We start from the raw sequence: 23229 nt of genomic DNA on the forward strand, positions 1-23229 counted from the left end.
ATGGCGATAAATGATTGAACCTTCAGTCTAGTAAATCAGATACATCTGTTTCTACACATGCAGTAAAGTGTGTATACTGTAGGCGGGAGAGAAGCCCTGGTGTGGTCATACACTCTCATGTGATTGTAATGTTACTAGAGCTAGACACAATAGACCCGTTTTACTCGGTTCCGATGCTGTGTTGTATCAAATTGGAATATAAAACCGTTAACATTAAATTGCTAACTGCAGTCAAATGGGTCTATTTCACTAGCATGCTAGTGATTTTATATTATTTTATGTTCCATTTGATACAACACAGCATCGGAAACCGAGTGGTTCGTGGCTTTACTAACTACAGTCAACCATAGGTTATCTACCTACCGTATATGGACATGCCGGATGTGGAGTTGGTGGCGTCCAGGTGTTTGCCCAGCAGAGTGCTTCGCTGCAGTGTGAGAGACTCCTCCTCTGGCCGTAGCTCCTCCCCCAGAACCAGGACATCACAGTAGTCCAGGTTATGTATGATCTCCTCCAGCACCCCCGACCGACGAGCTGCGTGCACACACACACACACACACACACACACACACAAACACACACACACACACACACACACACACACACACACACACACACACACACACACACACACACACACACACACACACACACACACACACACACACACACACACACACACACGTTTGGATTAGGGCTGGGAGGTATACAGAATATAATAATAATAACTATTTATATAGCACCTTTTTCATACGTGGATTGCAGCTCAATGTGCTTCACAGCAAATAGCATGAAATGAACATTTGCATACAGTTGACAAAATAAAAGCAATGCATAAAGTGCAGACATAAGTACAAAAAGTACAGTGTTGCTTGAAAGCATGTGAACCCCCCCTGGACAGCCAGTCCCCCAAACACCAATCCCCACTACATCCCCATCCAAGACACACCCCCTGATAAAGCACATCATGGCCGAAGGAAAACACAAACAGCGCCTGCGCGCCACTCATACCGATATGCACGGCGACGGGAGTGCCACACCCGGACCTCACCACCACGAGGAAACCAGTGAACTCCACGCTCCCACCCCCAAACTCCACGGAGGAATGACACGTGCCCCAGGACCGGCAGCCACGCCAAAGGAGCCACGCAGCAAGGCAACAACTCCAAACACTCAAGCAGACAGACACAACAGCGGTCAAATGAGAAGACATGCAGCACCACGGACAGTCCGAGACGACACCGGGATCCCCGGGACGCGTGAATATTAAAGGCAACCATTCACGCCCCCGGGACACCCCAAAACACAGCAGAAGCCGTAGCGAGCCCCCCACGCAAGAAATCCCCCAAATGCCAGCGAACAGAGGGAGCCCAACGAAGAAAACCAACCAAAATCCATCAAAGCACACGCAAGAGACCAGCACCATCCAACCCCCCCCCCCCCCCAAAGCCGAACACCAGTCTCCCGCATGCGCCCTGACGAACCCCGGCCAGTCTCCACCACTGAACTCCCACAACCCACGACACCCCAGGGCAAGTGGTGTCAGAGGAGCCTTGCCAAGCTCCACGCCATCATGGACAACCCCTCCCACCCATAATACACGGACTTGGCTGATAGAAGGAACACATGTGTTAGACTTCCTAGATGCAACACTGAACGGCACAGGGACAAGATACAAGATACAAGATTCCTTTATTGCCACACAACCAGGTTGGTGGTATTCTTGATCGGTACAGAGTGTAATAGCTCTACAATACATGAAACTGGAACATAGATACAAATGGATACATAATACAGTACAACATGACACAATAAATACAGCACAGCACGACACAGCCCAATATAAACACACGGAAGAATCTAGTCCATCAGGTCAGGAGCTTGGTTAGTGTGGGGGCGGAAGGGGGAGAGGGGGGCCAAGGGAGTTCAGGGTCCGAATGGCGGTAGGGAAGAAGCTGTCCTTGAAGCGGGTCGTTTTTGAAAAGATGGACTTGAAGCGCCTACCTGAGGGCAGGGGCTGAAACAGGGGGGTGTGCTGGGTGTGAGGGGACCTTAGCAATTTTTCTGGCGCGGGTGGTTGTGCGGGAGGTGAAGATGGAGTCCAGGGAGGGTCCTTCATTCCAAGTCCTTCATTTCATCAGCCACCAGACTATACAACGCATCACTGTGCCTCACTGAGCACACAGTGACAGTACAAACCCTGGACTTTTGACTTATGACTTTTTACTGTTACATCGACACTTACATTTTCTTTCTACATCTATTACTGTACATTTACTCTATATTACTGTGTATTTTGGGCTGTATATTTTAGAATGTATATACATATTTTAAAATGTATATCTGTTGAATCTGGAGGGTGTATGTATGGTTGTAACTAACTGTAACTGTCCTCTACTGCTCCCATGACTGCATATATATCTGTGTCCACTGGAGGGCACTATAGGCGGAGCTTCTACAGTCTACGCCAGGTTGGTTGTATATTGATTGATTGATTGATTGATTGAAAACTTTATTAACAGATTGCAGAATGGGTACAGTACAGTACAGCTCAATACATACAATTGTTAAGGGGATGCAGACCAGAGAAAGACTTTCGTCTTGTTTACATCAGGGTCCCCCATTTTCAATTCATCGTAACATATGTGACATACATGACATACCGATAGACAGTACTGCTACATCTATACATTTATGACATACCAGATTTGCAATTACAGTACTGTTTGTGATACAAAAAGAGTCCAGAAAGAAAAGAGTATATACATTAGACGTAGAAACTGTACATTGGATTGGGTAGGTGGGGGTGGGGGGGGGACTGTACATTGGAGGTGGATGGGTGGGTGGGGGGGGGCTTGGGTAGGAGTGGGGGGGGGGGGGGGGTTGGGTAGGAGGGGTGGGTGGGGGACACTGTACAACTGTACAAACAACACTGTACATTGGATTATTGACAAGACCATACTTGGTAATTTCCTGTACATTGGAGGGGGTTGTGTTCGGACATATAAGACTTGGCTCCCTCCTATTTTTCCTTCTTCCCACAAATGCCTCTCCCGGAGAGGAGCACACAATGAGCTGTTGTGGTATGAGTCAATGTGAATAGAACGCTGCCAGCAGAGCAAGGCCACAGACGGAAACCATGCCTCATGTACATATTATTGTCGCCACATAGCCATTTCTGTTAACAATATCCCAGACTGTATTTTTATTCTTATTTGTGATTTTTTATTTTGACTACCTAAATGTTTATTGTGAGTGGTGCTGAATTTCCCTCGTGATCAATAACGTACTTCTATTATATTATATTATATTATATTCATAAAATGACAGGAAGTCAGTAATGTATGATGGTGCTAAACCATTTATGGATTTGTATATAATTCTAATACAGGAAGCCAGTGCAATGTAGCTAAAACAGGTGTAATATGCTCTCTCTTTCTTGTTTTTGTTAAAAGTCTAGCAGCAGAGTTTTGGATTAACATGCAAAAGTGTGGATTTCTACTATACCGTCATGATATGATATGATATGATATTTTCATTTATAATGCGCCCCCCCAGCCAATTTTTACATCTGCCCGGGGTGCAGCCCGGGAAAAAAAATAATAGGAATAAATGGACAGGACAATGTAGACAGGGAACATAAGAACACCTCAGACACACAACACAACAGTAAAGTAACTCAGTGATCATCCAGAGCGAAAAGGTGGGTTTTAAGCAAGGCCTTGAATGTCTGTACGGTGTTGCCAGACTTGATGTTGAGAGGGAGCTTATTCCACAGTGTCGGCGCCATCACTGCAAAGGCCCAGAAACTCTTTCTCACCAGTTTGGCCCGCGGGACCCTCAGACATAGTTGGTCATTCTATCTGAGGGACCTGGAGCTGACGGGTTGGACCAAGAGTTCCTCAATGTAGGCCGGAGCGAGACCATTGAGGGCTTTGTAGGTGAATATAATGGTTTTGAAGTTTATTCTCTTCCTCACTGGGAGCCAATGGAGATAGACAAGGACTGGAGAGATGTGGTCCCTCATTCTGGTGCCTGAGACCAACCTGGCAGCAGCATTTTGAACGCGCTGGAGGGGGGAGGTGGTTTTGTCCTGAAGACCAGAGTAGAGGGAATTGCAGTAGTCCAGTCGTGAGAAAATGAGCATGATGATGACTTTATGAAGGTCGCTGGGGGAGAGGAAGAACTTATGCGCAGTTGAAAGAAACAGGACTGTACCACTGATCTTACTTGCTGGTTGAAATTGAGATCTGAGTCAAATAAGACCCCAAGGTTTCTCACATTGGGTTTCACCAAGGAGGAGAGGCTTCCCATGTTTCTGGAGCTCTGAGTGACTGAGGTGGGGGTGCCAAACAGAATGATCTCCCCCTTGCTCTCATTTAACTCCAGGGGGTTTTGTGACATCCACTATATACAAATAGTAAATTATACATCGATTTAAAAAGCACCATGATTACAAAAGAATATGTCAAATTACACTGGGATTTCAACAGAAAAAAATGAATCAAAGAACAAATACAGTCAAATATAGTTTACTTAAAAATAAGAAATATGGTGACATCATATTTTGACTGCCCTAATTTGGATGATTTATTTATGTCCATATTACAAACAGACTGGGGCTATAAGCTTTGTATGAAGTCAGATATTCAGACACACAGTCAGGTTTGTGACACAACATTCGGCATCGTAATAACATACAAGGTTCGCTGTGTGTGGAGACACGTTGTGGGCGTGTTTGTTTACACACTGCTACTACACTCGCGTCGCCAATAAACATAATAGTTCAAGACATTGCGTCGGTCTGAGAGAAGAATCAAGCATCGGAAATACATTTGGACTGCAGTATTCTGTTGTGGATGGTTAAAACTAGGGGTGTAACGGTACGCGGATACGTACTGTACCGCGTCAATGTGGTCCTCCGGTACAGTACGGGCTGTGCACCGTACGATTGCAACGGTGCGGATCAGCGGAACCTTTTTTTGCGGAACTTAAATCCCCCCGGCCCCACGTAATTTATCAACAACACTGCGGTCTGCTGTGAGCATTATAAAACAAACGTGTGTTTAACCGACCGTGAATTAAAGTGTCAATGCTGTTTGTCATTTTAACAGCAGATACTTTCTTAAATGCCATCCTCCCAACAGAGCAGTGTGACGGGGAGCTCTGATGGGTTCGCTTGCTGGTGTTAGCATTAGCTGAAGAGCTAGTTTTAGCTTAACGTTACCTTGGCTAAAGTTGGGACTATTCATAATTAGGGATGGGAATTGATAGGATTTTATCGATGCGATTCCATTATCGATTCTGCTTATCGATTCGATTCTTTATCGATACCCTTATCGATACCTGATCAATTTATAATTTACATAAATAAATTGGAAATGCAATAGAACTACATTTACATTTACATTTAGTCATTTAGCTGACAAGTTCTGTACGACAAGCCATCAGGAAGGGCACAACTCTATCAGCTGAGCAACAATGTTCATCAAAGTGTTGAGTGCTACAGTGTAGGTTAGTTTATTAGGACAAGTGCATGACAGTACGGTTAGTTAGGGTTAGATATATATTTTTTATTCAGATAATGGTTGAAGAAATGCGTCTTTAGTCGACGGCGAAAGATTGGACGTGATTCGGTTGTCCTAACTGGGGTGGGTAGTTCATTCCACCATTGTGGGGCAAGGACTGAGAATAGGAGACTTCTCTTTGATGACCCTCCCGGAGCTTGGATAGGAGTAGGTCTGAGGCGGCCAGAAGATGCAGAGCGTAGGGGTCTAAGCTGGTTAGAATAACAACATGCAACTTGACATTTCTGATTGTCATTTATTGTTGAGCCCCCATGTCAGAAAAATACAAAAACTGTAAAAAATAAAACATTAACTATAGCCTACACTTAAATAAAATAATGTATTTGAGATTCTCTTAAAATGTATTTATTTTTTTATTCTTAAACTAATTTAATCTATTGAATAACAAGTCGTTATTCCTCCGACTTCTGTCTCACACACACACACACACACACACACACACACACACACACACACACACACACACACACACACACACACACACACACACACACACACACACACACACACACACACACACACACACACACACACACACACACACACACACACACACACACACACACACACACACACACACACACACACACACACACACACACACACACAGAGACAGAGCTCCCTCCCCGGGCCCCTGTCCTATAAGGTATTGGCTTGTGTTGCTACACGGACACATTTGTATGTTGCACCACCATGGTACTTCCTGGCTTACAGTGTAGACTTGTAAATAAACACTGCGGCTCTTATTATATGTGAACTAAAGAGTACAAGGTTTACACAACAGCCCCCACCTGCTGTTTTATTGTATTTGTACCTGTACTATCCGCTGTCAGCTGTTTATCTCTCTTTGTGAGCTTGATTAAATAGCGTTAGCTCACGTTAGATAGCGTTAGCTCCGCGGCTAATTTTAGCTCACCCTGACCTAAATCAATGACTAGGTTCTAAAGCATTCAAGTAGTTTTCACTGCACATAGAAGTAGCCAAACAGCGGGAGCATTTCGGGAGCATATTACCAAAATCCAGGCAATTTCGAGCCCTTAAGGAATCAAATAAGTCTGCCATGGCTACATGCTAACGCTAACGTTGTTTTGAAAACCTGGCAGCGATAAGGGAATCGAAAGTCACGGGAGGCACACGGTTCCAGGCATCGGCCAATTAGGAACCGGTTCCCTTTCGATTCCCATCCCTATTCATAATCCAGCAATAATGGCTGCAGACCTGCAAGCAAAGTACAGCAAGTTGGCAAAGGAGTATTCCAACGTAAATCACATTTTCACCAGTAAAGTTACAGTCTTTCCATCTGCCGGTAGCTCTATGCTAGCTAACCTAGCTCACGTTAGCGTCGTCACTGAACCACCTCGCGTACACAATTAATGACATGTTGCGGACAGCCATATCGGTGACAATGTTTAGCTTTTAGTGCCAAATGATAAGAGTCTGAGGCGGAGTCTCAAAAGAGAATGTTGAATATTTATTGTGCAAAAATCACAACAGATCCTCTCCAACGGAGCCTTCTAGACTGAGTAGGGTATATCTGCAGAGCCACTTGGTAACGAGTGCAACACCGTGTAATGTCCGTGTGGATCGTTGGAGTAGGGTATATCTGCAGTGCTGCAGCCCCATACTCGGTGTATAGATTTGTATTAGTATCATAATCAATCACCTGTTGTTGAATAATTAAATACCATTACTTTCTAGTTATTACTAAAAAACAGTATATATAAAACAGTAGCTGTATAAAAAAAGTATAATTTAGGTTGGGTAGGAGTGGGGGGGGGGGGGTTGGGTAGGAGGGGTGGGTGGGGGACACTGTACAACTGTACAAACAAAACTGTACATTGGAATATTGACAAGACCATACTTGGTAATTTACTGTACATTGGAGGGGGTTGTGTTACGCATTTCATTGTATACTCGTATGCCGTGACAAATAAAACTCTTGACTTGACTTGACTTGAAGTAGTTCTGGCATTATGTAAAATCTTAAACACGGTTATGAAGTGGTAACCTTGCACGGCAACTGGCTTCACGAGATCACACAATAATCCATCTGGTTAGGCTTCAAGTAATGCACTTGAGCCGGAACCACAGTGGTTCAGACCAATCAGTGTCTTTCGAGGAACTACCAGCGGCTACGGCCGTAGTTTAGATGCGACAACAGTGAGAAGATGAGTCAACTTTTGAAAGTTACAAACATTCAAAGAATGACTTCCCAGGTGGTTCTGTGTAACATACCAGGGTAATACATTGTATTTATTGTCTATTCTTTCATCTCTCTTTCTCTCTCTCACTCTCTTTCTCACCCACTCACATACACAGCGACGTCGTCAGCGTATAGCCAGACCCAAACTCACACAACAACTCGTCTTTCCCACCCGTAGACTCCAATTATTTCCCCGATTCTCCCAGACGGTGTAGTGGCCGCCACTGTGCCGCAGTAACAAGTCCCCTCAGACGGCCTGCCATCACAGTGGCGGCTGCTCAGCTAGCCCGCTAAGTGACAATATGCTAGCTACCACACTTCTATACCGAGACCCCCCCCCCCCCCCCGCTGTGGAATCCCCAGGGCTAGCACTTGCCATGCCCACTTAACAAGCTCCCCACTGAGAGAAGAGGGAGTCCCCGTAGAGAGAGAGGGGGGGGGGGGGGGGCAGATAACAAGAGAGATGGGAGGAATAGAGGGAGGAGAGAAGAAGAGAGGGGGGAATACGAGACATAGGGGGTTTATGAAAGGCGAAGTTGGTTGGTAATAGTTCTGGAGCTGCCATTCATAGAGAATCACTCCCATTGACTGTGTGTTGAGAGGCGGATTTCTGTGTTAAAAGGCGCTTTGGTCTCGTTGTGTGAAAAGCTGCCACGTTAAATCTCACAACCATCATGGGAGAAAACTCCACCCTTCTCTCTCTCCGTCCGGTTTTAGCGATTCCTCCATGCAAACTAATGAAAGTGATCCTCCAAACATGGCGACTGGTATCCATAGTGTGGTGGAGTGCCACAGAGGAATAATTATCTTGGTCAGATGGCTGTTTTTTATTTTTATTTTTTTTCCCTCCTTCTTTTTCCGATTTTCCTCCCATCCCACTGTTAGTCGTTATGCCAATTCCCAACCCCCTTCCTGGTTGTTGCGTACTTCCCCCTACTGTTTACATTTACATTTACATTTAGTCATTTAGCTGACGCTTTTATCCAAATCGACTTACAAGTTGTGTACGACAAGCCATCAGGAAGGGCACAACTCTATCAGCTGAGTAACAATGTTCATCAAAGTGTTGAGTGCTACAGTGTAGGTTAGTTTATTAGGACAAGTGCATGACAGTATGGTTAGTTAGGGTTAGATACTTTTTTTTCTTCTTTTTTTAATTCAGATGTTCATTCAGTGGTTGAAGAAGTGCGTCTTTAGTCGACGGCGAAAGATTGGACGTGTTTCGGCTGTCCTACTGTTGGTCCGAGAGGCCGGAGACTGTCACATGCTTTCCTCCGACGCATGTGCAGCCAGCCGGCAGCCAGCCTGGCAGCTCAGATTCTCACTGGGAGAGTGTAACGTGTGGAAGGTCGCACTACCTCTCTCCAGATCCTACCCTCGCTGAGCAGGCGCCCCGACCGAACTGTAGGGGTCGCTGTCCACAACGCCCAGGACCCACCCACGGCTCCCCTCCCCCTAACTCAGCCAAACGAGTTAGTATAGTGATCAGCCCGAGCCAGGCAATGCTGACTCTCCGGGAGTCGAGACCGCAGCCTCTTGCATTGGTGACGAGCACAATCTCCGCTACGCCACCTGACCGCCCCAGATGGCTGGTTGTTACAATTTATTAGCTTACAACCCAGGAGATTTAGCTTGAGAGACCTGGCGAGCCCCTGGCCGGGGGGGGGGGGGGTCTCCTAACGGGCTCCTGGAGACATGGAATACCTTGAAATTTATACATGACAGAGAAGGGTGGGGCCATGTGACCAGGTGGGAAGGAGGATGTGATTAGATAGGAGGGTGAGACATTGGGGGCGGGGGTAGGTGCTCAAAGGGGAGGGGCTGACCTGGAAGGGGGTAGGAGTTTGAGACACAAATGAAGGGGCCGGAAAGGGGATGGTTTAGGTATGGAGGTGAGAGACTGAGGGTGCTTTCTCACTAGCCATTCGGGGTCGAATCAGCTCCGCTCCGTCCTTGGGTGCGAACTTCCCCCCTCCCTCTCCCCCTCTAGTTTGTGTACACACTGCAGTCTTGGTGCGCTCCGGGTTTTGTTTACGGTTTGCGTTTTGAGCGTGTAAACTGCCGTAGCGATGATGTCACGCTCTAACGTTTAACACACAGTGGTGGAAACTGGATGCTGATATAAAGAAACAAATAACCAATAAATATGAAGTTATATTTGAACCTCTGTTGTCAAGCCATGTCAATATAACCCACCCCCTTTTCTCACAAATGGAACTAGTGATGTGGAGTCCGCTTTGAGCGTTTTCCAGGGTTAACGCTGACGCTAAGCTAACGCTAGTTAGCTTAGCCTATCTATTGTTAGCAGCTAACATTAGCCCATTGCTCGCGTCAATTATATTGCATGTCATTGATCTACCGGTCGATCACGGCCGACTGGTTGGGTATCACTGGGCTATAGAAATAAATACATTCGAACAAGAAACCAATGTATAGTAGACATAGCAATGGCCAGGCCAGGCCTAATGCGAGCCAGGGAAGTCTTGTGCTTGTAACGTGGCTTCATCTCGAAGTTTTCATCCACTGAGCCGTGAGGCTCAACATGCTTGTTTGGTTGAGGTCTGAAGTTCTCTGAACTCGCCAAATTGCCCATAAATATAGTTTTTGTGGGTATTGTCCAGTTGTTGCTGTATGTTTTTATCTGCCCAAAATTCAAGCAAGCATGAAAGCATTACAGTAATGACGTTGTGTGTGTCAGCAAGTTGATACAGCAAGCCTCTTCTGTGTTTTGGTACAAGCTTGTACACCACGCCCCCCGCTCCCACTGGCGCGCATCCGAAACCACCTATTCCAGCGGTCCAGGTTTGGAGCGAATCAGCGTCCCCGGGGACGGGGGACGGGGGACGGGGGGGGCGTTCTCAGTAGGGCGATCACACCCTATTTTGGTGCGATCGGGCTGTGATTCGACCAGGAATGGTTAGTGAGAAAGCCCCCTGATTGATCAGGGGAGATTGACGGGGTACCATAGTAGGTGTGGGGGAGGTGTGACAAAATGGGAGGAAATACAATTTCCACGCCCCTTTTCCCAAGCCCTATAAAGGGAGGAGGGAAAAGGAGAGAGAAGGAGAGGGAAGGGAGAGATGACAAGAGACAGGAGGAATAGAGAGAGATAACGAGAGAGAGCGGAGGAAGAGAGGATGGGGAGAAAGAGATAACAAGAGAGAATGGAGGAAGAGAGGGAAAACAACACTATTTTAAGGATAAGGATAAGGACATCTCACCCCCCCAAACACACACACACACACACACACACACACACACACACACACACACACACACACACACACACACACACACACACACACACACACACACACACACACACACACACACACACACACACACACACACACACACACTTGTTTACTAAACACGTTTCGTAATTATGCCACATCAATGTGGAACGCCCTACCCAAAGCTGTAAAGGAATGTGAATCCCTACCCACATTCAAAACCGCTCTTAAAGAGCACCTACGGGAGGCTGCAATTCGAAACTGGCCACCGTAAATGTCCAAACCCCCCACCCCCACGCCCTCCTAATACAGTCTCCTCCCCACCGTATGTACTGTATATTTCTCTCCCACCCCCTCCTAATGTACAGTCCCCTCCCCATCATATGCATATACACTGTCAGGATCTATGGGTAACAGTACTGTATATTTGAATATCATATATGTCACAAATGTAACAGTACTAAATACCTGTATGTCCCTATGCCATAAATGTCATGTATGTTGAGTATGTCATAAATGTCAATATGAATTGAAAATGGGGGACCCTGATGTAAACAAGACAAACGTCTTTCTCTGGTCTGCGTCCCCTTAACAATTGTGTGTATTGAGCCGTACTGTATTGTACCCATTCTGCAATCTATTAAATAAAGTTTTCACTCATTCATTCATTCATAAACTAAATGATTGGAGTAGTCACTGTTCAGTCAGTCACTCACACACTCACTCACTCACTCACTCACTCACTCACTCACTCACTCACTCACTCACTCACTCACTCACTCACTCACTCACTCACTCACTCACTCACTCACTCACTCACTCACTCACTCACTCACACAGTAATTCACTCACACTTGGCCACTCTGCCCCTAGTGGTAGCTCACAGGCATGATACTTTGTGTAAGGCATCGATGACAGCGTGTCCTTGTTATTGGTTTGGTTATGTTTCACATTGCCAGTTGACACATGATCACGCAGGAGATCAATGTTCCCCTAGCAATGGAATTATTCTGAAAAGGTCTATAGTCAAACATACACTATGATTTTTAGATAGTGATAGCTGCATCTCTACGACCGATGTCACTAACTCACTCTTTCAGTAACTCACTCACTCACTCACTCACTCACTCACTCACTCACTCACTCACTCACTCACTCACTCACTCACTCACTCACTCACTCACTCACTCACTCACTCACTCACTCACTCACTCACTCACTCACTCACTCACTCACTCACTCACTCACTCACTCACTCACTCAGTAACTCACTCACCCTAGTGGCTCACAGGAAATATTGTTGTAGAGTTAAATCACACATGTGTTATTGTTGCCAGGAAACATTGTAATACATTTTTGAAGAAAAACAAATGTATTGTGCATCAATCACCACCCTTACATCACTTACTGGGAGTCAATGGCTAGATACAATATGGACTGATGGATGGATGAATGGATTGGATGATTGGATGGATAGATGGATGGACGGATTGGATGGAATGAAAAAGAGACCAACAGAATGTTGACATGACTGAAGGAGGAAATGAGTACGAGCAACAGACGAGTCAGAAAGATGAAAGAAAATGAGACAAAGACGGATGGATGGAAGTGGGACAAAAGCGAATGATTGTAGAGAGATAAGACAAAAGAGAACAGGCCAAGACAGAAAGAAGAGGAAGGAAGTAGAGGAAGGATTACCCTCCCCAACCCCATACCCATCATACAGAGTAAGAACAGGATGGGGAAAGAGGGGGGGGGGGGGGGCGGGGGGGGGGGTCCGGAAGACAAGCTGAATGAAAAGACAAATGAAAGAGAGAGAGAGAAAGAGAGAGAGAGACAAAGGGATGGGAGAAGGGGTACGAGAGAAGGGGGTGATTAACGGGAGTCCAATTAGAAAGTTAGATTTCGTTCCCTGCTGCAGGAAGTGATTTGGTTGGTCTCGGAATCCGTTAAGCTTCGGCAACTCTGGAGAACGCCGGAATCTGCTCATTATGGAACTTCATCACGTTTTTTTTTCATTCCCCCTCCTACTCTCTCTCTCTCTCTCTCTCTCTCTCTCTCTCTCTCTCTCTCTCTCTCTCTCTCTCTCTCTCTCTCTCTCTCTCTCTCTCTCTCTCTCTCTCTCTCTCTCTCTCTCTCCACTCTCTAATCTCTAGCCTCCAGCTGCGGTCTCCATTTCACCGTCAGAAAGTGCTCCTCTGAGTTCTGAAAGCGATGCGACTCACACACACTTACCCCTTTTCCCCACTCTGCCACAGAGCGCACAATGGAGGGAGAGAAAACCGTCCGACCCCAACCACCCACTCACTCACCCCAGCCCCGCTCCACCCCAGCCCCACCCCACCCCAGCCCCACTCCACCCCAGCCCCGCTCCGAGGGGGAGGACGAAGAAGAAGAATAAGAGGAGGAGGAGGAAGAATGGAGGATTTAAATGTAATTCCCCATAGTGCTATTGGTTAAGGCGGCAGGCGTGTGGGAGGGATGGATTAAATTGTCTGAGATGTTATTATTGAGCGGGGGGTCCGAGGTCGCACAGGGAGGGCATGATGAGGACACATGGTGGGAAGTAGACCGGCTAACGGCAGCAGGCCAAGGGGAGAGGGAATTGATCCTACGTATCTTGGAAGCTAGCTAGAGCTTTATGCATGAGAGAGCGAGATAGAGATAGAAAGAGAAAGAGAGAGAGGGGGGAATAGCTAAGCTTACATCACCAGGATTAGCACCAGTTAAAAGATGCCCTCGCTGTGAACTGCTCTAAGGGTGTTCAAAAACATAGGATCGGTTCAAACGGACAAGACAAACAGACATAGCTACATACACACAAACACATTTTCACGCTTGGAGCAGTATTGGAGTCGATTCACTCTTAATTCTGTATACATTCAAATAAATTACTCCTTTTTACAGCAAAATAATAATTTTTTTTCAAATTTGGCAGAGACTTGATTGAATTGAGAGTGAATGAACAATGAAATAGCTCCTCAACCCCCCCCCCCCCCCCACAGACATGCAAACACAAGCATACACATGCTCACGAACAGATGGAAGGTTGAAAAATTCAACGCTGCTGTTTTGCCTTCTCTCGAGGCGCTATGAAAAGTGCAGCATTCTCCATTCTCTTCTCTCCGTGCAGGAGGCGCAGCGCGGGGACCGCAGGACTCAGAATTCATGAATGACTGAGCACATTTCCAACATGAAATGCCTCGCTCGTATCTTCAATGATGTGCCTCACAGCTGGGACCAAGAAAATACCAATTGTGTTAAATACAGATGGAGGAGAATTACAAACATTTTATTTTTTATATATAACAAATAAGAAGCAAGAAAGTGGAATAAGCTTAACCGTTAAGATAAACAGAAAACACACACAGCAAATTATCTCCCATGTGGTATATCTGCTCTCACACCTGCCCTGTTTTATGTTGTCTATTTTTCCATTCCTTATTTTATAACTTACTTTCTATATTTGTCTATTTTACTGTGTTTTATTAAAGTGCCATTTACATTTACAGCTTACTTATTTACTTACTATATGATTATAGTAAAAACTTTTCATCTACATCCAGATTTTTTGTTCTTCTTATTTTATATCTTATTTAAGTTTTTAGAATTTCATAAAAGGTACAAACATACGCAACACAAATAGAGAGACAGACGAACAACAGACAAACAACAAAAACAAAAAATTATAACAATAACATAATAATTCACACGCCAGACAGTATCAATCAATTGAAGATCAATGTCGCTTCAACTCAGACAAAAAAAAGAGCCGTTTAAAGCACATCAGCTTCATAGTTAACTTGGGCAACAACAATGCCCAATGCCCATGTACACACAGCAGGGCTCAACATCTGGATGTTGTTATCTGTATTATGCTATTATATGTTAGATTACTGGTTACCCAGCCATACATTTATGAGATTATAGATGCCATATAGATGAGATCTATACAACGAGAACAGGAGCACAGAGGGGAGGACACCATATCCTCAGTGCTCCACTCCGCCCCCTCTCCCACCTGGATGACAGCTACACCCATTGTGAGAATGCTGTTCATTGATTTCAGGTCAGCATTCAACACTATCATCTCCTCCAAACCCAGTATGGTTACCCTAGTATGTTAGGTTAGACAGTCTCACCTCCTATACCCTCACCCTGAACACCGGCATCCCGCAGGGATGGAGCTCACCGTGGACTTCAGGAAGACCAGAGCTGGGACGCACGCCCCCATCCACATCAACAGGGCGGAGGCTGAGTGTGTCTCCAGCTTCAAAGTCCTGGATGTCTACATCTCCGAGGACCTCTCTTGGAACCTCAACACCTTGTCATTAGTCAAGAAAGCTCACCAGCCTCTCTTCTTACTGAGGAGACAGTAAGTGATTCTGGTGAACTTCTACCGATGCACCATAGAAAACATACTCACCAACTGCCTCACAGTCTGGTACGGCAACTGCACTGTCTCAGACTGGAAAGCACCGCAGAGGGTGGTGAAACCGTCCAACGCATCACCAGTATTTAACTCTCTGCAATTGAGACTATCCAACACAAACGGTGTCTGAGGAAGGCACACAGTATTGTCAAGGACACCTCTCACCCCAATCACAGACTGTTTACCCTCCTTCCCTCTGGGAGGCGCTATATGAATCTCTGTTCTAAGTCAATCAGGCTCAGGAACAGCTTCAGGATGGAGGATAGATGCAGGATGGAGGACTTCTACCATGGCTACTACTGTAGTACTAATGCAGGTTAAATGCAGGATGGAGGACTTCTACCTTGGCTATCACTGTGGTAATAGTGTAGTAAGTAGAGTATTCATTCTCAATACATTTTTGAAAAGGTCAGGTCTTCTCATGCCTAAAGCCTTTTAAACATGTTGAATATTGAATGAAACCCACTTACTGAACAGCATGAACTGAAAGTTAAATGGATCCCAACCACGGGGTCAGACTGTATGAATGGGACTGTACCTGTGTGGTGTTGAGCGGGCTCGGCCCTGGTGACGGTGCTGATGATGTGGAGGTCCTGGAACAGAGCCAGGCCTCCCGGGATTCGCAGGTCGGAGGCGGGCCGGCTCAGCCTCTCCACCCCGGCTATTGTGATCCTTGGCTCGCTGGGCTGCAGCACCATCACCACGGCATCGATGTCCAGAATGGAGAGACACGTGTCCTCCCCGAAACACCTTGTGGGGGAGAGAGAGAGAGACATTATCTTAGGCTATGTTCACACACTGTAAGAAGAGGTAGAGAATCTGTCACAGTGGTGTCAGGAGAACTGCCTCTCCCTGAACGTCAGCAAAACAAAAGAGATGATTGTGGACTTCAGGAGGTCGGGGGTCAAGGACTACAGCCCCCTCAGCATCGACGGGGCACCGGTTGAGAGAGTGAACAGTTTCAAGTACCTCGGAGCCCACATATCCGAGGACTTGACATGGACCACACACATTGACAGTGTTGTGAAGAAGGCACGACAACGCCTCTACTTCCTCAGGCGCCTAAGGAAGTTCCAAGTCAGTCAGAAGATCCTTAGGAACTTCTACTCATGTACAATAGAGAGCATCCTGACTGGCAACATCACCTCCTGGTTTGGGAATAGCACTGCACAAGACCGTAGCAGACTACAAAGAGTGACACGTTCAGCCGAACGCACAATTGGAGGGGGGCTTCCCACCCTCCAGAACATTTACAACAAGCGGTGCAGGGGGAAGGCTAAGAGAATTATTAAGGACTCGAGCCACCCGAACAACTGCCTCTTTGAACTGCTGCGGTCAGGCAAGCGATACCGGAGTCTTAAGGCGAGCACAGAAAGACTCAGAAGAAGCTTCTATCCCCAGGCCATCAGGCTGCTAAACGAACAATAAACACTATGCAACAACCATCAAATGCACACAGCACACACACCCACACGCACACACTCACTTAAACAAACAACACACTGCAGCACCCACTCTCCACACTTTAGATCACACAAACACACTTTATATTTATTGATAAAGGATTTGCACTACAACTCGTACACCTACTGTAAATTGTACCTAAATTGCACCTCATCCCATTTCTGCCTTGCACTATATAGTATTGTATATTAGTACACTGCATAGTATTGTATATTATATGGTAACTCAGTTACGTCTATTCTGCATCGAACATTGTACATATGTCTATACTGAACACTGTGACCTCATTTTTTTACTTCTAATTTACATGCTATACTATGTTATTTTATTTCATACTTATCTTGTCTTGCACAGTCTCTGGAGCGTAACAGTAAGAAGCATTTTGTATAAAAGTATTCTGTACTTCTGTATGACAACTATTAAAGAAACTTGAAACTTGAACTTGAACTTAAGCCTTAGTATCAGATATCTTTGTTTGGCTGTTCACATAATAATAAAAAAATGGGGCCAATATCAGATTCCAGTGTGAACCGGTCACGCTCCTAAACTGACCCGCATGCGCAAATGACCAATAAAGTATTTGGAGTACAAGTGTCAAACTCAAGGCCCGTGGACCAAATCAGACCTTTACCCACCTTTTGAACAGAAGTGCATTTACAACAACATATTGAGCTGGTATGCACAAATTGAATAGATAAACAAAATGACATTAAGCTAGTGACCTCAGGAAAGATTGATACTGTTACACTTATAATTAAATGCAATATCTCTCTTTCAGATATTGTAACTGCATTGCTGTATGTGTCCACACATGGCCTGAAGATGCCTGCTATGCATCTGTACCTCTTCATTTAAACATGTGTCCACATTTTGGAACGGATCATGTTGAGACAATGTAGAAGTTCAATCACAGTACAAGCCTGACCACTTAGGGATGATGTCACAATATGAGCTAAATCTGATCTGAGAGCAGCCAGAGCTGTCATTTAATGTGTCGCGGCACCATCGAGTGATAAAAAACAACAACTGTGAAAAACCTGTTACATTGGCATCATTACTAACATAAGCCTCTTTGAAGGCCGGGTCACCCTCACATCTGTCCTGAGTGGCACTGCTGGGGCCTGACACATTACCAGCAAGGGGCTTTACAGATCCAATGGACCCTGGATAATAAGGGCTATTAACAGTTTGAGACACAAACACACACAGATGCGCACACACACACACACACACACACACACACACACACACACACACACACACACACACACACACACACACACACACACACACACACACACACACACACACACACACACACACACACACACACACACACACACACACACACACACACACACACACACACACACACACACACACACACACACACACACACACACACACAGATGGCGACATATGCACACGTGTTAGTTCACACACAAATACAAAATACAGATTACGCTTCAATCAAATGACAAACAAACCTTAGACCACAGACAGAACATAGAGAGAGAGAGAAAGAGAGAGAGAGAGAGAGAGAGAGAGAGAGAGAGAGAGAGAGAGAGAGAGAGAGACAGTGTAGGTGTGGCGAGGGAATAACATAGAGAGAAGGGAGGAGAAGATGGACACACGAGAGAGAGATAGAGAGAGAAACAGAATAGCAGGAGAGGAATATGACATGTCGGCGAGGGAGCTGTGAGCACCAGCAACCAGGAGGCTTGTTTTGTGTGAACGCTACGTATCACACCAAGAAGAGATGAGAACACTACGTATCACAACAAGAAGAGATGTGAACACTACATATTACACCAAGAAGAGGTGAGGACACTAAGTATCACACCAATAAGAGATGAGAACACTACGTATCGCACCAAGAAGAGATGTGAACACTACATATCACACCAAGAAGAGATGTGAACACTACGTATAACACTAATAAGAGATGAGAACACTACGTATCACACCAAGAAGAGATGTGAACACTACATATCACACCAAGAAGAGATGTGAACACTACGTATCACAACAAGAAGAGATGTGAACACTACGTATCACACCAAGAAGAGATGTGAACACTACGTATCACACCAAGAAGAGATGTGAACACTACGTATCACACCAAGAAGAGATGAGAACACTACAGATATCACACCAAGAAGAGATGTGAACACTACGTATCACACCAAGAAGAGATGAGAACACTACGTATCACACCAAGAAGAGATGAGAACACTACGTATCACACCAAGAAGAGATGAGAACACTACATATCACACCAAGAAGAGATGTGAACACTACGTATCACACCAAGAAGAGATGTGAACACTACGTATCACACCAAGAAGAGATGAGAACACTACGTATCACAACAAGAAGAGATGTGAACACTACGTATCACAACAAGAAGAGATGTGAACACTACGTATCACACCAAGAAGAGATGTGAACACTACGTATCACACCAAGAAGAGATGTGAACACTACGTATCACACCAAGAAGAAATGTGAACACTACGTATCACACCAAGAAGAGATGTGAACACTACGTATCACACCAAGAAGATATGAGAACACTACGTATCACACCAAGAAGAGATGAGAACACTACGTATCACAACAAGAAGAGATGTGAACACTACGTATCACAACAAGAAGAGATGAGAACACTACGTATCACACCACAAAGAGATGTGAACACTACGTATCACACCAAGAAGAGATGTGAACACTACATATCACACCAAGAAGAGATGAGAACACTACATATCACACCAAGAAGAGATGTGAACACTACGTATCACAACAAGAAGGGATGTGAACACTACGTATCACAACAAGAAGGGATGTGAACACTATGTATCACAACAAGAAGATAATTCATATACCTGTTACGTGTAGGAATCAAGGATGTAGTCGTTGTTGCTGCTGCCAGGTTTAATTAGCACCGTCTGATGTTATATACTGTACTTCAGGGGTCTGCAATTAAGTTTGGCTTAGGGCCAAATTTTTTCCAAGCCATTGTATGCCGGGCCAGAACCAAAAACGATGGCTAATTTAATATATCGATAGTGAAATTTGTTTTACTCTGTGACGGACCACTTTATACATGTAACTAAGACATACATTTGTGGCAGAGGCAGAGAATGGATCACAATAAACGAGCTGCATAGGTCGCATAATAAACTGTAAATGACATACATGTTTGCACTGCACATTATACCTTTGTCTTTTTGCCATTTTATCTCTATCATTCTATCCTACCTTATGCGCAACCAATGCATCTACTGTATCTCACGGCCCATTCTGTGGAGCGCACTGGACTATTGAGAAACTATATGAATTTTCCATTGGTTCTCCCAGTCCACGTGACAATTTCTAGCATTTCCATTGGCTATAGTGACAGACATAGATATAATAAATAGATAGATACAGTGGATTAGATGCAGTCCAGAGAAAACAACCAATCTAGATATTTCAAGATTCTATGCTTTAATTACATCCACGCAATCTCGGAGAGATGCACTCAATTTTGAGATGACAATCGATTCCGATACAATTAAGCGAGTCTTTATCACAAATGGATCCAAAGATATTTAATGTTTTACAAAACATGCCTAGTGTTGCGCCCGGCTTTAGAGGGTTAAAAGCCTAATTGTATTGTTTATTTAGTTAATAAATGTCTCATTGTAATTCCTTATATACCTAATGTAGCGTGTCTTCTTGAAGCGGTTTCAGCTTTTTTTGCTCCGATTTGACTTCAGTTTAATTGCATTGTTACTGTTCACATGTGTGGTGCCGTCACAGTCATATATAAGTAAAGATAAAGTTTGAATGACTTACTGAACTGGTCTTTTAATTTCATACCACACTGCTTGTTTGTTATTTCAGCACCAGGCGCTGTCCACCGACTTTTTTCATGTTGAGCAAGCGCTACATTGCACCTCGCTGCCTACCTGTTATTCACTCTCAACATGGATAAAACAAAGCATAATAAGTAGGGATGCACCGAAAGGGAAATTCTTGGCCGAAACCGATACCGAAAATAGGAAACAGTTGGCCGAAAACCGAATGCCGAAAGGCCGAAAATGATTAATATAAATATATATGTTTTTTTTTTTAGCTACCTGATTATGGCAAAAAACATGATTATGGCTAAACTTAACTTAAATAATATTAATAATCACTATTATGGGCCCATAAAACATTTATTCAGCACTTTTGAATGCATACATTAATTCCAGACTGTTAAGACTAAAAGACTACAACGATTGATGACGACTTCCTGTCCTCGCATTTCCATTTTTTCCAGTTTAATGATACATTTTCAACAACAGATTGCTGCTAATTAAACACTTCATTTAAACGGAGTAACGTTAACGTTATGTCGAGTTCATACGTGTAGTGTAGTATGAACTCGTCATAACGTTAACATTACTCAGTGTCCACTGTTGCTGCCACCGTTGCGTCGCAGATGGATGGTACACTGTTAGCTCCGTAGCTAATCCACTCCTAGACTACTGATAGCAGTACCGTTAACGTCGGAGCTGATCAATACTCCGGTTTTTTCTAATTTAGTTTAGAACCGGGTTTCGGGGGGCATCCCTACTCCCAAGAGGAGTTAGTTATCACAGGCTGTAGAATGCAGGAAGAGCTGCCAAGCTGCTCACGTTACATGTTGCGCATGCTACCGGTATGTCTGTAGTCGCGTTGTGATGATGTCATCACAACAACACGTTATTTGACTTTCGGTCATATATTTTCTGTGCTAAAACCCTTTTGGCCGAAAGCCGAAAGAGCCTTTTTAACCATTTTCGGCCGATAATTTTAGGTAGCCGAATTTTCGGTGCATCCCTAATAATAAGCATTATTTAGGTGGTGGTAGTTTCTCTGTTTGGACATTATAGCTTAATATATACTGTAACCTAGCCTAGTCGGTCTGATATAAAAAAGATATGTAAAATAAAATCATGTTCTCAAAATAATCTGACGGGCCAGATATTATTGCTGGCGGGCCAATTTAATAGCCGTGCCCTGCTGTTTGAACCCCGTAATCTTCCTGACACCTGCCCACACCTCCCTGGTGTTGTTGGCCTGTAGTCTGCCCTCCAGCCTGTCTTTGTCATTGGCTGCCAGTAGCTCTTTTTTGAGCTCCCTTTGGACAGCCCTGGCCTGCTCAGTGTCTCATGCCATGAGGGCCCTCTTTCTCCTATTTAGCAGGTGTTTAATGTCCTTGTTAATCCAGGGTTTATTGTTTGTTTATAGTCTGTAATGCAGTGGGATAGTCCATCAATGTCATCTCCGTGGACCCTCCCAAACATGTCCCAGTCTGTCGTCCTGAAGCACTCCCCCATAGCTCCTCCTCGACATCATCAGACCATTATGGGACAGACCTGGTGGTACGGTCTGGTCTCCTCTCCTGGCGCTACCTAGGCGTCGACGCCAGCTAGAGCCTGTTGCCAGGCGAATTATTCCCATACAGGCAGTTTAGGGCGGAGGCAGAAAATCTTTACATGGGCTTGTCCCTATTCCCTATATGGTAAATTGACAGTAATATCACTCAGCAAGTCGTCATAGGGAGTATATAAAAAAACCTGAAAAATGTTTGCGTCTTTTGCCAAAAGCCCCATAGCGAGTGGTCATGGAATTATTTTCTTCCCCAGGATAATGAGCCCTGCACACAGTTCGAAACGACCGTGTAAGTACTCTTTATATATATATATTTATATATATATATATGAGGACAACAGCAGAGAGGGTAGGATATTTTAACTGAATAATACTGTGTACATCATTTTGAAGTGTGTGACTTAATTGTGTTGTGGAAATTGTTTGTAATTAGTTTCACCCAGCTGACAGAAACTGGAGGTGTGGCCTTTGTGCATGTAGTTAAGTGGGCACTTGTGACAGTTTTTCTGCTTAAATACCAGCTTTTTCTCTGTTGGATTCATTCTGAGGACAACAGCAGAGAGGGTAGGATATTTTAACTGAATAATACTGTGTACATCATTTTGAAGTGTGTGACTAAATTGTGTTGTGGAAATTGTTTGTAATTAGTTTCACCCAGCTGACAGAAACTGGAGGTGTGGCCTTTGTGCATGTAGTTAAGTGGGCACTTGTGACAGTTTTTCTGCTTAAATACCAGCTTTTTCTCTGTTGGATTCATTCTGAGGACAACAGCAGAGAGGGTAGGATATTTTAACTGAATAATACTGTGTACATCATTTTGAAATGTGTGACTAAATTGTGTTGTGGAAATTGTTTGTAATTAGTTTCACCCAGCTGACAGAAACTGGAGGTGTGGCCTTT

General features: G+C 44.6%; 1 protein-coding gene across 1 annotated transcript in view; it reads right to left on the reverse strand.

The window, feature by feature from the left end:
* LOC311224981 (calsyntenin-2-like) overlaps positions 1 to 23229 on the reverse strand; it is a gene marked incomplete at both ends in the record, with an annotated part of 513638 nt that overhangs the window by 81700 nt on the left and 408709 nt on the right. Inside the window, 2 exons of the mRNA XM_084310155.1 lie at positions 364 to 534; positions 15995 to 16206. Of these exons, the coding sequence (XP_084166281.1) occupies positions 364 to 534; positions 15995 to 16206 (383 nt within the window). The remainder of the gene's footprint in view (positions 1 to 363; positions 535 to 15994; positions 16207 to 23229) is intronic.

This window comes from Notolepis coatsorum, assembly GCF_963971535.1.
Source record: "Notolepis coatsorum genome assembly, chromosome: 1".
Lineage (NCBI taxonomy): Eukaryota > Metazoa > Chordata > Actinopteri > Aulopiformes > Paralepididae > Notolepis > Notolepis coatsorum.